Source organism: Haemorhous mexicanus, chromosome 4 (assembly GCF_027477595.1).
Source record: "Haemorhous mexicanus isolate bHaeMex1 chromosome 4, bHaeMex1.pri, whole genome shotgun sequence".
NCBI lineage: Eukaryota > Metazoa > Chordata > Aves > Passeriformes > Fringillidae > Haemorhous > Haemorhous mexicanus.
Genome location: NC_082344.1, coordinates 59100730 through 59115105, shown reverse-complemented (window position 1 = coordinate 59115105; position 14376 = coordinate 59100730). Strand labels below are relative to the sequence as shown.

General features: G+C 45.1%; 1 protein-coding gene across 2 annotated transcripts in view; it reads left to right on the top strand.

Annotated features, from left to right (window-relative positions):
• Positions 1-9830: 9830 nt before the first annotated feature.
• RBPJ (recombination signal binding protein for immunoglobulin kappa J region) overlaps positions 9831-14376 on the top strand; it is a 55636-nt gene continuing 51090 nt past the window's right edge. Inside the window, exon 1 of one of the 2 annotated variants that reach the window (XM_059845051.1) lies at positions 9831-9927. In XM_059845051.1, the coding sequence (XP_059701034.1) occupies positions 9908-9927 (20 nt within the window). In that variant the 5' untranslated portion in view covers positions 9831-9907. Of the gene's footprint in view, positions 9928-10181; positions 10260-14376 lie in introns of those variants that run through there. The other variant, XM_059845052.1, reaches the window with a different exon arrangement.

The following is a 14376-nucleotide window of genomic DNA, read 5'->3' as shown; positions in this document are numbered from 1 at the left end:
CAGGCAAAACATCCAAGAAGGCTGTCAAACATTACATGGACTGGAGAGGTTTTATGCAAAAATGACGAGTGATGCTTAGTAAAAAATTAACTGAGGGTAGAACCTAACAAGAGTGTGTTTACTTGTGCCAAAACCACTAATTATCAGATGAAATGTCAAAGATTATGCATGTGGTAGTGCTGTGACAGACACTGTAGCTATGTGAGGCAGGAACTACAGCAGTCCTTCATGTGTTTTTGCTAGCACAGCATAGTTTCTAGTTATTTGGCAATGAGCCTCACTTGAAAAATGTTCTGGGTGCAGCTCCACCTGCCCTTTTCATAGCTTTCCAGAACTGTTGCCTATTTCTCTCACCCCATGTTGGCACTGCTGCCTGTTTTAACAGTGCTGATGCTGAGACCAAACTAATAAACTCACTAAATGCAGACGCCTCTGCACCACGCATTCCGTTTTGACGCAGTACCAAAACACTGGATGTAGCTCTGCAGGAAGTTAGCCCAGACCTAAAAGAAAGCCTGTACTTTTTATCTCTATGCCTTAATGTACTGCCAGCTTAGGCACCTCGAGCTCTAGGCCCCAAAGGTGTCACGCCTGCATGCGTAGGCTCAGCCAAGGGTGCAGGACAGTGCTAAGTGAAAGGTTTGCAGTGCCCAACAGTAACGCCTGATGTGTCACTCCAGTGGTGGTGAAGCAGCCGTTTTTAGCAGGAGAAATTAATTACTCACTGTTGTGAGGCCGAAGAGATGCTAAAACTGCTCATTTGGTTTCAACATCACAGTGACACAGTTGTACTCATTCGGTTTCCAGGAACTGTTCAGTTTACGTCAGTCAGGGCTCTCCACATTCTCCCTCCAGCACATGGCATAAGCCCCAGAAAAAGAGATCTGCATGGACAAGCTGGGGTAAGTGGCAGAGATTATCTTGCTGCTGTTACAGAATAACATAACCAAGTTTTCAATATTTACCATCAAAGCTTGTCCCATTTAACTGTTTTCTACAGAAGACTTTAAGAATAGGAAAAGGGGAAACACAGAGACCCAGGCACCCTTTCAGCAATGCTGTGTCAATTACAAATACAATGATCACTAGGTCTGGGCTTATTGGTGACAGTTTTTCTTCCCTTCAATTTGTGTTACGGCCTGAAATCACAAAGCTGTGATCCCCGAGAACCTCCTTTGTAATGCATATCAACTTTCGTTGTGCCCCTTTGTTCCCAATGTGCTGGAGCATTGTGGTGCCTGTGTCCAGGGAGCAGGTTTGCTTTATTGTTCTTGTAAATATGTACTGCTGGGCGCAGCTCCGTGGAAGGCATTGAGTTTGTGCATGACTGACGCCGACCCGGACAACTGCTCTGACCCCCAGCAGATGGTGGTGCAGGGACTGCAATGATCTGGAAGTAATAGCATGTGCCATTTCTTTTTGTTTGGAACAGACAGCCAGACCCTGCATTTCCCTCCCCTGCGCAGCAACAGCTGTATATACAGTAGGGACCGGCGCACCCCTAACTGTCACTCCAGCCCTCCTCCTCCGCCAGTGATCAGAAAATCTTGGGCTCTGACACTCCATGGAGCTTAAACACTGTATGAACACCACATGGCTCTTTCCAATGTTAATAAAATTGTAAGCATTGAGGCATAGATCAATTGCTTTCTTAGAGAAAAGTGAGTAATATTAAATATATCTACCACCCCTGATATAAGATGTTGCAGTGATGGACTTGCTGGTTTTTGACCTCTGCACAGAAAAAGACAGGGCACAGGAGTCAGTATTAACTAAGAATTTTCACTTTTAGACGACAAATAGCCTGTCTGCAGCTTAAATAAATTTTACTTCTCATTTGTATTTATCAGAGACCAAAATAAGTGTTTGCTTTGAAAAGAAGGTATAAAATAGGTGAAAGCCCACAAGAGATGTTTTCTCCAAGGCCATGGGAGATTTGCTGCTTTGAAATGATACCAGAACAGTTTGCATTTGATTCTGTAAGAGGCCAGATTTTTTTTAACTCGCTGTATATGAGGCAGCTCATCAGAGGCCAGAAATGACAAATTATAGCATGATGGAGTTAATAATCACCCACTTTATGTCTGGCCTGTGTTACCAGTCTCCATATAATTGTCCTGATGGTCCAGAAGGGAAGTTCCCTGGGATGGATGGAGCAACTGCTCCATGCTCCTCCCCTCTCAGCCATAGCAGAGACGGCTCTCAAAGAAAGGGGCTGAAAGCCAGGTGCACTCTAAACATTGTATTTCTGGCTATAATGCTTCTGGGAGGCTTTCAGCGGGCAGGTCAAAAACCAGCAGACTTGCAGCACTCAAAAAGAGGAACAAAGGTAGGGTAGGAGTAATAGCAAGGAAATCTTTTAAACTTTTTCCCCACTTTATACTGGCATAAACACCTCTTGAGGATTTTATACACAAGACCTCCAAGTTATAAGCCCATGTTCTGAGACAATTCCTCTGCAAGAGGAAATGTTGTTTAACTCAGTGCTATCTCCCTATTTCTGTGCAGAAAGAGGAAACCTTTTCTATGTTTGCCTCTCTCAAAATCCCCACATTAATGAAATATTCCTGGGGGGAACCAGAGTCTCCCAGTGCACAGCATCACAACACTGCTATCAGGTTACACTCAGCTTCTGTTGCTGGGCTGGTGGCTGAGATGTCTCATTATCTTTAATTTCAATATTTCATCCTACACTTGAGAAACAACCTTGTAAAGTTTGCTGAGACCAGCTCAATTCTTGACAAGCCCCCGTCTTTTGAAGAAAAAGCATTGTTAGGAAATCCCTGCCCCCAGTGTAAAACCACCTTGGGTTGATCACACATTAGGGTTGGGTCAAGAGAAAAATTTTTGAATTTTTCTTTGTATGACATTTAATGAAAATTATGTTCAGTCTGAATTCCTTCCAGACTTTCCTCATCTTGATTCTAGAAGCACTACCTTAAACAGAAGTAGGTTTACTTTCTTGACTAATCCCATTAGCTTTAATGAGTCTAATCGCACTAGTAAAATTATGCATGTGCTTAGTTCTTGGCAAGGTCAGTGCCAGTAATGAGGAGAAAAACAAACTGATAATGAAACCATGAGTAATAAGAATGTCTGGATATCTGCATTTCTAAAAAAGATATGGCTGTCTGGAACATAAAAATGAAACACCACTTGTTAAGATTAAAGAAGAGAGAGTGAATCCTGAACCAAGAATGACAGTAAATAAAATTATAGAGAATTTTTTTACGTAATTATCATCCATGACATGTCTTCAGTCATCTCCATTACAGCTGTAAGAGCATTACCTTAGTTGTGGCTTATCTGTTCATCCTTTCATTTATACAAAGTTCAATATGACATCCAAGCACTAATAAACTTTAGCATTAAAAGGTCATGTGTAATTCCCTAAGAGAAAAAAATTCAAAAGGTGTCAGCCACTCTGGATCTGAGCAATATTCTCAGGCAATTTTTATGGAATTTATTTTCAATAGTTCTGGCCAAAAATAGTCCATCTGTTTTCAGGAGGATTATGGAAAATGGTTGGTCTGTGGAACAGCAAAATTATAGGAGTGTGAAACTAGACTAAGTCCACAACAACTAGAACTTTTGTACCCCAAATAGATATCAACATGGCAGCATAACAAGTTAAATATTTTTTAGGATTACATGTTCTTTGGTGATGCCTTTAGACTATCTTCTGTTTCAAGATTGTATAACTTCCTAAATGATTTAAATAAACAGCCCCAAAACAAGTATTATCTTTATAGACAATGGACATGAACAGTCTTAACTTCTCTATATAGGACAAGAACGAAGTTTACCTAAATTCTCCAGAGAGCATTTATATGGTATCCAGCTTTACACCTGTGAATCAATTAATTTCGTAACTCCTCTCTCTATAGAAAGAATTCCTGTGCGCACATATTTGCACATAGAATTACAGGTTAAGGATTTCTGTCCATATTTCCTCCTTTGACATAGTGTGTGGTTACCACTGGGACAAGGATTTTCCTAATACATAGTAAAATCGGATGGTTTACAATGGCAAATGGGGTTTTAGTGCTAGTTTTATCAAGGGGTCATGTGCAGTTTGTGGTTTTCTTTTATAACAGGCTGATGTATTCTTTTTTTGTACCTTGTTATAGTTAGTCTGAAATTTCCTTAAGCATTGTTCTGTTACATATTCCCTGTAAGTAAGAAAAATGTGTATAATTAAGAGTGTGTATTTCTCTTGTGTTTTGTAGAATCAAATTAGTTTTCATTCTTTGTTTTCAAAAAACACATTTTACTTACTGGTAGAAGTGAAGTCAGCATATATTTTCTCAAAGAGCCTAATGAATGAGAGACCAGACTAGCTGAAAAAATCAGCTCTAACTCAGTCACTAAATTACAGGCTTGGGGTTGAGTGTAGATGTGAATTGATACACATCAGGAAAACAACAGAACTGCAACAGCACCTATGGTCAAAATATTTTCCTGCAACAAATATGTATTCACACCAATTCAGAACATGGCAAAATCGATTTGTGTTTATATATATCATTAAAATCAATAAAACATCTGGATAAATACAATCTTTAAATCTTCCTTTTGTTTTGTTAATTATTTGTGATAATTCACAGTCTAAAAAATTTGTTCAGTCTTCCCCATTTTCTTGATTTCAAGAGGATGCAAATAACTTTCTTAGGTGTCTTCAGCTCACAGTCAGTCCTACAGAGATGAGACAGACTGAAAAAAAAGCTGTATCTTCTCCTGCACGTTTTGGAAACATGGAAATTTTTAGTTTATCCTGCTCTACTCCTTGTAATGAATGACTTTGTAATCCTGCATCCTGTGGTTTAATCATAGAACTGCTTTGGTGCGTGCACACATTAGCCACGGCAGAAGGTCAGGGCAGAGCAGCAGCCACACTGCAGCAAGGCGGGGCCCGGGGAACTCCTGCTCTGCCGCTGCCTGTGAATGCTGGGGTGCAGGGGCTGGCACCACCCTGCCTGTCAATGCTGGGGTGCAGGGGCTGGCACCACCCTGCCTGTCAATGCTGGGGTGCAGGGGCTGGCACCACCCTGCCTGTCAATGCTGGGGTGCAGGGGCTGGCACCACCCTGCCTGTCAATGCTGGGGTGCAGGGGCTGGCACCACCCTGCCTGTCAATGCTGGGGTGCAGGGGCTGGCACCACCCTGCCTGTCAATGCTGCGGTGCAGGGGCTGGCACTAGCCTGCCTGTCAATGCTGGGGTGCAGGGGCTGGTACTACCCTGCCTGTCAATGCTGGGGTGCAGGGGCTGGCACCACCCTGCCTGTCAATGCTGCGGTACAGGGGCTGGCACCACCCTGCCTGTGAATGCTGGGGTGCAGGGGCTGGCACTACCCTGCCTGTCAATGCTGGGGTGCAGGGGCTGGCACCACCCTGCCTGTCAATGCTGGGGTGCAGGGGCTGGCACCACCCTGCCTGTCAATGCTGCGGTGCAGGGGCTGGCACTAGCCGGTCTGTCAATGCTGCGGTGCAGGGGCTGGTACTACCCTGCCTGTCAATGCTGCGGTGCAGGGGCTGGCACTAGCCGGTGTGTGTCGGGCAGGCTCCCTGGCCAGCCCCCAGGGCGTCCTAGCCTCCGGATGATTCACTGACGTCTGGTGGTACCTGCAGGGGCACCCTGAGGATGAGACGATGGCACCAGCTATCACTGCAGAGGGCTGTGTATGGGAGGCAGGGCTAAGGGAATAATGGTGCCACACCTACCTGGTGGACAGGCATCGTGCACGAGTGGAGAGATGCTGTGTGAGAGAGGTTCAGAGGTGCACTCTTTGAAGAGCCCAGTAAAACTAAGGAGGGATACAGGGTAGTTGCATGCAAGCTGACAAAACATTTCACCCAGTGGAAAATAAGTGAAGATACTATTCTGGGGTAGGGTGAGGATCAAAATTTAATACAATGCAAAGTGTCTTAGCAGGCTGCTCTAGAAAACTATTTGAAAATAAGAGGTTATAGAAGTCAGTCATCAAGCTGTTCACACTGTTAACCTATATAACCATATGATGTTATTACTGTTAACCTCATCTTCCCGCCCCCTCTTCCTTTCTAATGTTACCTATACTCCTTGCTTCTTGCCTTTACACTAAAAGAACACTCTGGGAAGGGACTGTACTTGCTTTCAAGGCAACTCCATAGCGAGACCCAAGCTTGACTGTAGCCTCTGGGGACTCCCACACCAAGGAATACTTATACCTGAACCTGCATTAAGACACAGATTCAGATTTTTTCTTTGCTCTACCATCCTCTTTGAGACTATGACACACAAGCAAAAACTATTTAACAATGCTCCTGCCGCAGACTGCTAGCTAGGCTATTCTTTCTCCTTGTCATCCTTAAGACAATGTTGCAAATTCTCTGAGCTGTGTTGAACATCAGCATCCATTTCTAGGAGCAGACACTTCTGACATTGAGCTGGCTGGTGAACAGCTTAAGCGATAACTTTTGTGGGCACATGCACTGCAGCTCAGATCTAAGAGATGTTCTGTGGGCAACTGCCTGTTTATTTGCTTTTCTAGACATGCGATTGAGCCACACTGTACATCCTGTGCTTATGAAATCCCAGCAGGGTTGTATCACAGTACCTACCACTAGAATGTGTGATTTACACCACCTACAAACTGCAACATCTCAAGATAAACCTGCTCCTTATAATGAAGATCCAGATAACTGCGGTTCTCACTACCTACAATGCTTTTTAAGGTCACTGAGTTTTAAAATAGCTGGGATTTTAAAGGACACACTGTGAGATGGTTTTTTGTAAGACAGGCTGATCTGAGAGGGAGTCTCTTGTCCCCTTGCCCCTCTCTCATATGCTTGTGCTAAGCACATAAGAAACTCAGGATTGCTTCTACATTAAAGTGTGCAGGTCTTTTGTTTTCTCATCTTTCTCCAAACCAGTGAGGTGGGGAGCAGTTGCCAAATGAGAAGCATATTAATTAGCTAGTGCTGTGCCCAAAGGAATGAGCTTAGGGGAAACCCAGAGCCAAGGCTAAGCTGGAGAAAGTTTGGTCTGGACTGGTCAAACAAGCTGTTGAAATCTTTGGCCTGGTTATCACAGCTTGCATCTCATGCTCCCTGCTCATGCCTGCCCTCCTCCTCCAAAGCTGGGCTGCTGGAACACTGCTGGCCAGCAGCTCCTGTCCTGCAGTACCATTGGTGGGACAACTCTCCAGGCCAAAAGACCTCCTCCCCACCCACACACAGGGCCTGAGCCTTAAAGATTCCATGGACTGGTGCTAGGCTCCTTGTCTTTCCTCCTCTTTCCACACAATGCAAGACTGAGAGGACAGGGGAGCCCTATGAATTCCCAAGATGAAGCTGCCGAGATCCACTAAGCACTGCCAAGTGGCTCTGTCCACATACACGCATGTTGGTGAATCCAAGTTCCAGGTGGTCCTGTCCCCCAGTTAACAAGTGAGAGTAAACTAGATTTCCTGCATGATCAGCCTTCCATTTTCAAAGGTCACTAATGATTCTGAGCACCCAGCTGGAGTCACCTGGCAGGGCATCCACTTGGAACATGGGTGAGGCCCAACACCTGTGGAAATCACATCCTTCAAAGATGCCTCCAGCTGTGACTCTCCAAATTGTCTCTGAAGTGACAGGCCTGATTGTGAACCCTTTTGACAACCTCAGCTGAGTTTAAATCAAAAAGTCATACTACTGATTTGCATAGCAAACACAAACATTTAAATGGCGCAAACCTGGTATTTAAATTTTTCTACCTCAGCTCTGGAAGTGCTTATATTTGTTACAGTGAGGTCAGACAGTGAGGTCTAGTTCCCTGAGGTGGTGAATGCCTTCAGTTTCCAATAAAGTCAATAGGAATTGTTCACACTCTATGTGAAGTACAAACTTTTACCAGCAAGAAGAAAATTCAATGCATAAACAACATTAAAAAAACCTTTAGGCTTACTATCTTTTCTTCCACCAGCTACTCACATGAAGTTCAAGCTATTGTTTTTGATTTGAATAGTATTCCTGGCCTTTTGAACTGCAGATTATTTATAATTTAAGAAAACAAAATCAATGGTTATTTGTTTTATAATGTACTGCTGTCAGTGATGGAAAGGACTACAATGGGTTCTGTGATTATTAATTCTTAAAAATAATATACCTGCACCAGTATCCAATTAATCTTGTTATTAATCAAAGTGCCTTCATTGTAAATTATTAAAAGAGACTAGACACGGCAGATTATTGTGTGCTATATTTTTAGATTTTCCAGTTTGATTCAAAACACACTAAAAGAGGGGCCCCATAAAATAACCATCTAGAGACAGTCCATGGCAAACATCCAGAAGCTATTCTTAATGGAGTGGAGTTAGCATGAGCTGAGATGATTCTTTAGCCTTGGGAGGAAAAAAAAAAAGGAAAAAGAGAGAGTTGTTTTTAGGAAGAGATTTCCAAAGGGATTATGAGTTGCTCTTTGCAAACAATACAGAGGATTTCCAGTATGCATTGTGCTTTTGCCGAGAACCGTGCGTACAAGGGAGCCAATCAAAGTCCTCCTGTATCTAATGAGGAGGGGGAAATCATGACGGGGAAAGTCCCTTAATGACAAGAGACAATAGCTGTTTGTACAGTGACACGTACAGAAAACTTTGTCACTAAGGAATCTCTTGAAACGTGATTTTACTTATGTGAGACATCATTCATTGAATTGGCATAAGCAGTGAAGCTCACATGTGGGCGAAAAATCTGAAATCTTATTCATGGGATTACTGAAAAGTTATTTTTTCCCGTAATTTAGAAGACAGCAGAGGTACAAAGCTAACTTAATAAAAAAGATGTGGGCTTTGGAATCTCAGCAATCTTTAAATCAATGTAGCATTTGTCCCGAAGTTAGACTGACATGTTATACCAAACATAGAGGAAGTCGAAACAGACAGAAGTCTTGATGTAAAAGGACTAGTTTTCAAATTTGGTCTCCTAATGGACAATCAGACCCGCACCCTGAAGGGATAATGTAGTTAAATTATCCAAAATTGGGGTCTTCTTTTTTTGTCGTACCAAAACGCCGGAGCACACGCCGGCAGCCCCGTGTAGAAATACCTGCTGTCCCCGCGCCCACACGCAGCCGCCTGTGGCTCGCTCAGCTGGCTGGGACTCCGCCAGACCCCACTGTTTCTGTTTGCTAAACAAACGCATCTTACGCACTTCAGCTGCACATGAAAACAAAATTATGAAACAGGGCTTTTAATGTAAAACCGACTTCTAAAAAAAAATAATGGTAACAATTCCACGTAAGGAACGTAAGAGGTCCTCCTAAGGGCTGTGCCTCCAAATCGCAGCCCCCTGTTCTTTTTATTCACCGTTTGACAAAGAGTTCTCTCCGGCCTGTCCCGGTCGCCAGCCCCAATGTCCCCTCAGCCCCGGCACCGCCGAGGTGTCTCCGGGCCGCACACGTGCCGGGCCCGCGGGCAGCACGAGGCGCGCGACCCCACGCGCGCTTCCCGCGGGGGTGCGGGGAGGAGGCGGTGGCGGCCGGGGGGCGATCCCCGAGCGCTACCGGCGGCCCCGCCCCGCCCCGCCCCGCCCCTCCCTCCGCTTCCCGAATGGTTCCTCCCCCTCGGCCCCTCCTCGCGCCGGCGGGGGCGGGACGCGCGAGCGGGCAGAGGGAATCCCTCGGTTTCCCCAGAGCGCGCTCTGCTCTCGCGAGACTTGCACCGCTCTCCGCATGCCGGCTGGGGCCGGGCTCTCGCGAGAGCGGCGCGGTTCCCACGCCCGGGCTGTTGTGTCTGAAGGGAGAAGCCCGGGCGCTGAGTGGGCGGTGCGCACCGCCTCCCCCTCCCGCCCCGCGCGTGTCTCGCGGGCCCGCGCACGCGCGCTCTGGGCCGCGGGGAGGGGGGCACTCTCGCGAGAGTAGGAGTTTTAGCGAGAGTTTGTGGAAGATGGCGCCTGTTGTGACAGGGTGAGTGCGGGGCGTTCGCGGCGCCCGCCGGAGCCGCCGCCGCCCGGGGCTGCCTGGGCGAGGCCGCGCCGCGCCCGCCCGCTCGCTCCTCGGCCGCCGCTCGAGGGCACGGGGGACTGCCGTCCGGACGGCCCGCGGGCGGGCCCTGCGGCGCAAACCTCGTGGGGCTGGGGTCCCGCCGGGTGGGCGCACGGAGGAGGCGCCCCGGGTGCCGGCCCGGCAGCGGCCGCACTCTCCGGCCGCCCCGCGGCGCGGGAGTCCCGGCGGGTCTGGGCGCTCACTTTGCTTTCCTTCTCTCCGGCACGGACACGCCGGTCGGGACTCCGTGCAGGGTCAGTGCTCATCCCGGCTGCTTCGGAGCGGGTCCCGCTCTGAGGGCTCCCAGGGGAGCGGCGGAGCCCAGCTAGGAGGGGACCTGGGGCTGGCACGGGCTGTTCTCCCTTCTCGGTCGCCCTGGCTCGTCCCGCCGTAGGCGGGGGTCCTCCAGGCTCCCCCGGCTACGGACGGGGAGCGCTCGGACAAAGGCTTTTGCTGCTGTGGTTGGAAGTTGAGCGCGGGGCCCCAGCGCCCCTCGCACGGCGGGCCGGCCGGGGCTCGGCCCGGCGCTGTCACTTGGCGGCGGAGCGCTCCCGGTCGCGCCGAACGCGGGCGGGCTCTCCGCCCCTACTAGCAGGACACCCGTTCCGTCAGGTTGGGCGACCGATGTTCCCTTTCTCTTCTCTCTGCACACCATTCCCAGGGCTTTGTTGAGTTTTAGCTGCCTTCCTTCAAATGCTGCGGTGAAGGGAAGGGTAGCAGCTTCTCTACGCCACTAAGCCAAGCTGGATCATAATGAATGGGAGTCTCCATCCCTTTCAACCACACTGGGTAATACTTAATCATGGCTAGCCAGCTGCAGCATGTGTCACTGTAATAAGTGACACCCTCTTTGCCACCTACAGCTGATGAATAATAACAGACCCACTGCTGGTATACAGTACGCAATCACACCTGCAGTGTCACATTGCACGTTGCCATCCTTGCCACATCTTGATTGCTGCTGCTTATTTCAAGTGCCGTATCCTTAATTCTGGACTACGCGGAGCAAGTGTGACCTCCCTGTATGTGTTGAGGGAAGAGACAGTCGGGAGAAGAACAGGCTGTTAATGTACTCCACCTGTTTGTCCCAAATGACATTTTGTCTTGTACTTCTAGGTCTTTCTAAAACGTGGACCTTATTTTAAGATTTCACAGTGTGTCTGTGACCTTCTGTCTTCCCTGTGGGATTACATTGTCTACAGCATTGGCTCTGTGGTTAGAGAGCAACAGCCTGCTTGGGGGTGGGGTGGAGTTGGTGGTTGATGCTTTTGTTCTCGTAGAGAAGGTAGCATTATGGTATTTTGTTGTTTTGATTAGCTGCAATAGTGTTTCCAATTCCTCACTCTTGTTTGTGGAAAAAATAAATTGAAGCTTTTGCTTGATTTCAGTCCTGATGAAGGTATCTTGTGGCTGATATACAATTTTACAATTAAATGTTCTTTAGGGAAGCTAATCTTGTTTGTTATGATTCCTGGAGTGTACTAGTTTAGAGGTTGGACTTGAAAGAAGGGAACAAATGCTTTTAAAGTTTGCTATAACTATTAGCCTGTGCTCCAGTTAGTAAGTTTTTCCACGTTTCTATGAGTTTACTCATCTGAATATTTGGGTTCCATTTCCTTTTGTTTATTGATTATTACAGGATTGTCAGAAGTGTTGTCATGTTTGCAACATTAGTTTTATCCTTTTCAGATGTCTGTTAAAATGTTGACAAAACAACTGTGGATTATTTTAAAAACAGTGATCAAATAATCAGAGCAGTAGAAAAAAATACCATTTTAACGAGAGTGAAATAGCTGTTTGTAGTTTAGGATTTTATGCTACATTTATTGTTTAAACCTATATAAGTCAAATAATTCTCTGGAAAGATAATTTTGTTTTCTTATTGTTAAATACTTCCAGTGTAGGTAAAATGAAATATGCTAACTTTTGTTAATGTTGTAGTTTTATTGCATGAAGGAGCCTGATTTTTTTTTTTTAAATTAAATGACCTGTTTTTGGAGTGTCACTCTGATGCTGAGTTGTCTTTGTGTATTAGGATTAAAAATTGATGATTTTCCAGTAGCTGATTTTTTTTTTTTTCCCCCCAAATGGTTAGTATACAGAGTTTTCTTTCTGGGCTGTTCTTTAAAAACTTATTGGACGGGGGGAAAAAAGTGTTTGAAATTAAAAAGCAATAGCTGAAGAATGTAATATGCAAATCCTGCATTGTGTTTGAACGGGCATCACATGGGACCTCAAACTTCGAGGTAAAACTTATGGCTCTTTGGCAGTCAGTGTTGCCAGAATGAAAAAGGTGGTTATTTTTTTTTTCCTTGTGAAAACTATATCCGTAAGCTTAAGTTATGGTACATAAGTTTATGCAGTGTTGGAATGGAATAGTAGGATTTTTCTGCAGCAGTTTCGGGGGGCAGTCAGAGTATGTTCCTGCTTTGTTATTGGCAGCATGTGGCACACTGTGCTACTGCCTCACATGGAGCAGTTTGATTAAACTCGTGCATATGTACAGTGTGACAAGCTAAACTGCACAGTGTCAGAACCAGATACAGTGAGAAAGTAAACAGAAACATCAGACAAGTAGCTTAAAAGGAATTACTATTCACAACTACTGTTTAAAAGAACTGGATAATTTATGGCTGGGATTATAGGATAGTATTTTTGGGGTTTTGTGGAGTATTTTTGGTTTTGGTTGTGAACAATTTAGGGAAATATCATTTTAAGATTACAAAATTAATGAAAATGCTTCTTTAATTATATTTTGAGTGCAAACCACTTGTTTTTAAATAATTGTTATACTGGAAAATACCTGTGGGCATCCATTAGCTTGAAAATTGCTCTGCTAGGTCTAATAAAGCCATATGACAGAGAAAATCTGTAGTGCCGTGAACTTAATTTTGTATTTTTACAGTGACATAAAGTGACATAAGGTATGCAATGGTGTCTTCTTAGGAGCCTGGGAGAACCTGATCTTTAAAATACTAGAATCCACAGATCCTAACAGAATAACAGATGGAAATCATAAATAGTAGGCATTGTCTTAAGTACTCGATTACCAGTTAAAACCTCTGTAATAGCAGTATATAATATGGATTATTTTTCAAACTGGTTGAGAAGCCTTGGAAAAGACAAAAATACTTTGAGTAGGCTTATTGCTGTATGATGCTGGTTTTCCATAGGCATTGCACAGTAGAAAAATGTTTTAGTCACATTTCTAAGTAACAAGCTGTTCAAGTTCCATGTCTGAATTAGTCATCCTGGAGTTCAGTGGTTATGAGGGGTTTCCTGACCCAGAATGCTCAATGATTTAAGGGTGAGAGAAGACTCATGAAATCTGTGATGGCACAGGAGAATGTTTGGCATCAGTGCCATGAATTTTAGTGTAGTAGCGTGGATGTGACAGCCATCTGGTCATTGTGTTTCTCTGTTTTTAATGAGAAATATGAAAAAAAACCTTGTAGGAGGTCTTTGAAAGAGGGTGCTGCTTCATGGAGCTCTCCCAACCCCAAGGGCAAGAGAAAAGAAGTTCAGAGGTGAAAATATAACAGTTCACCAGAACTTTAACCTCATCTACATCCTGATTAGTAATTTTAGAATGAGGATCTTGACCAATGAGGGACCTGAAGTAGAGAGTGAAGTGGATGCTACTCAAGAAGTGAGATGGGGAAGGACTTGTGTGATCTGGCTGTAGGCTAAAAGTATTCAGAGACAAATGTTCAATAAGGATCAGTTCTGGATCTTGAAAGATGAAGATTGCTTCACTATCTCAGGTGTGAACTTCTGTGGTCTCATGATAAAATTTCAGCTACTACAGGGATATTTTAGTGATGTGATGGGCATTGCTAGGATTTCAACAGCAGGTTATTTCTAGGACCTACAGAGAATAAGCTAGATTTGAGAGCTAATGCTTAGTTAAGTTCAGGACTTGCAGTAGTGGAAAGGAGACTGAAGCAGTGGTGGAATGAATAAGACCTGTGTGTTGTCTGTTCTGGGGCTGAGCTGATAGTGGGGCTTTAGTGTGGGGAAAGAGAGACTCAAGCTGGGGTGTTGACCTGGGCAAGCACAGGAGATCAGGAGTACAAAGAATATTTCTGATTGATGGCAGGGAATTCATGGTTGAATCTGAATCCTGGCCCTGGATAGAATGAAGACAAATGGAAAGGGATGCAAGACCAAAGCCTAGGAAGTGATTCATAAAATAGTAAAGGTGAATGAGGAGGCTCCTTCAGGAGGATACACTGAAAGAACAGAGTGGTAAGGGATGACTCATGACACCAAGAGAATGAGGGAGAGTTATTTCTGCAAAAGAAGCATTGCTGGTAGTCTTGGGTAGTTGACAGGTCAAGGAAGATAACAAATCCCTATTGATTCTGAGCC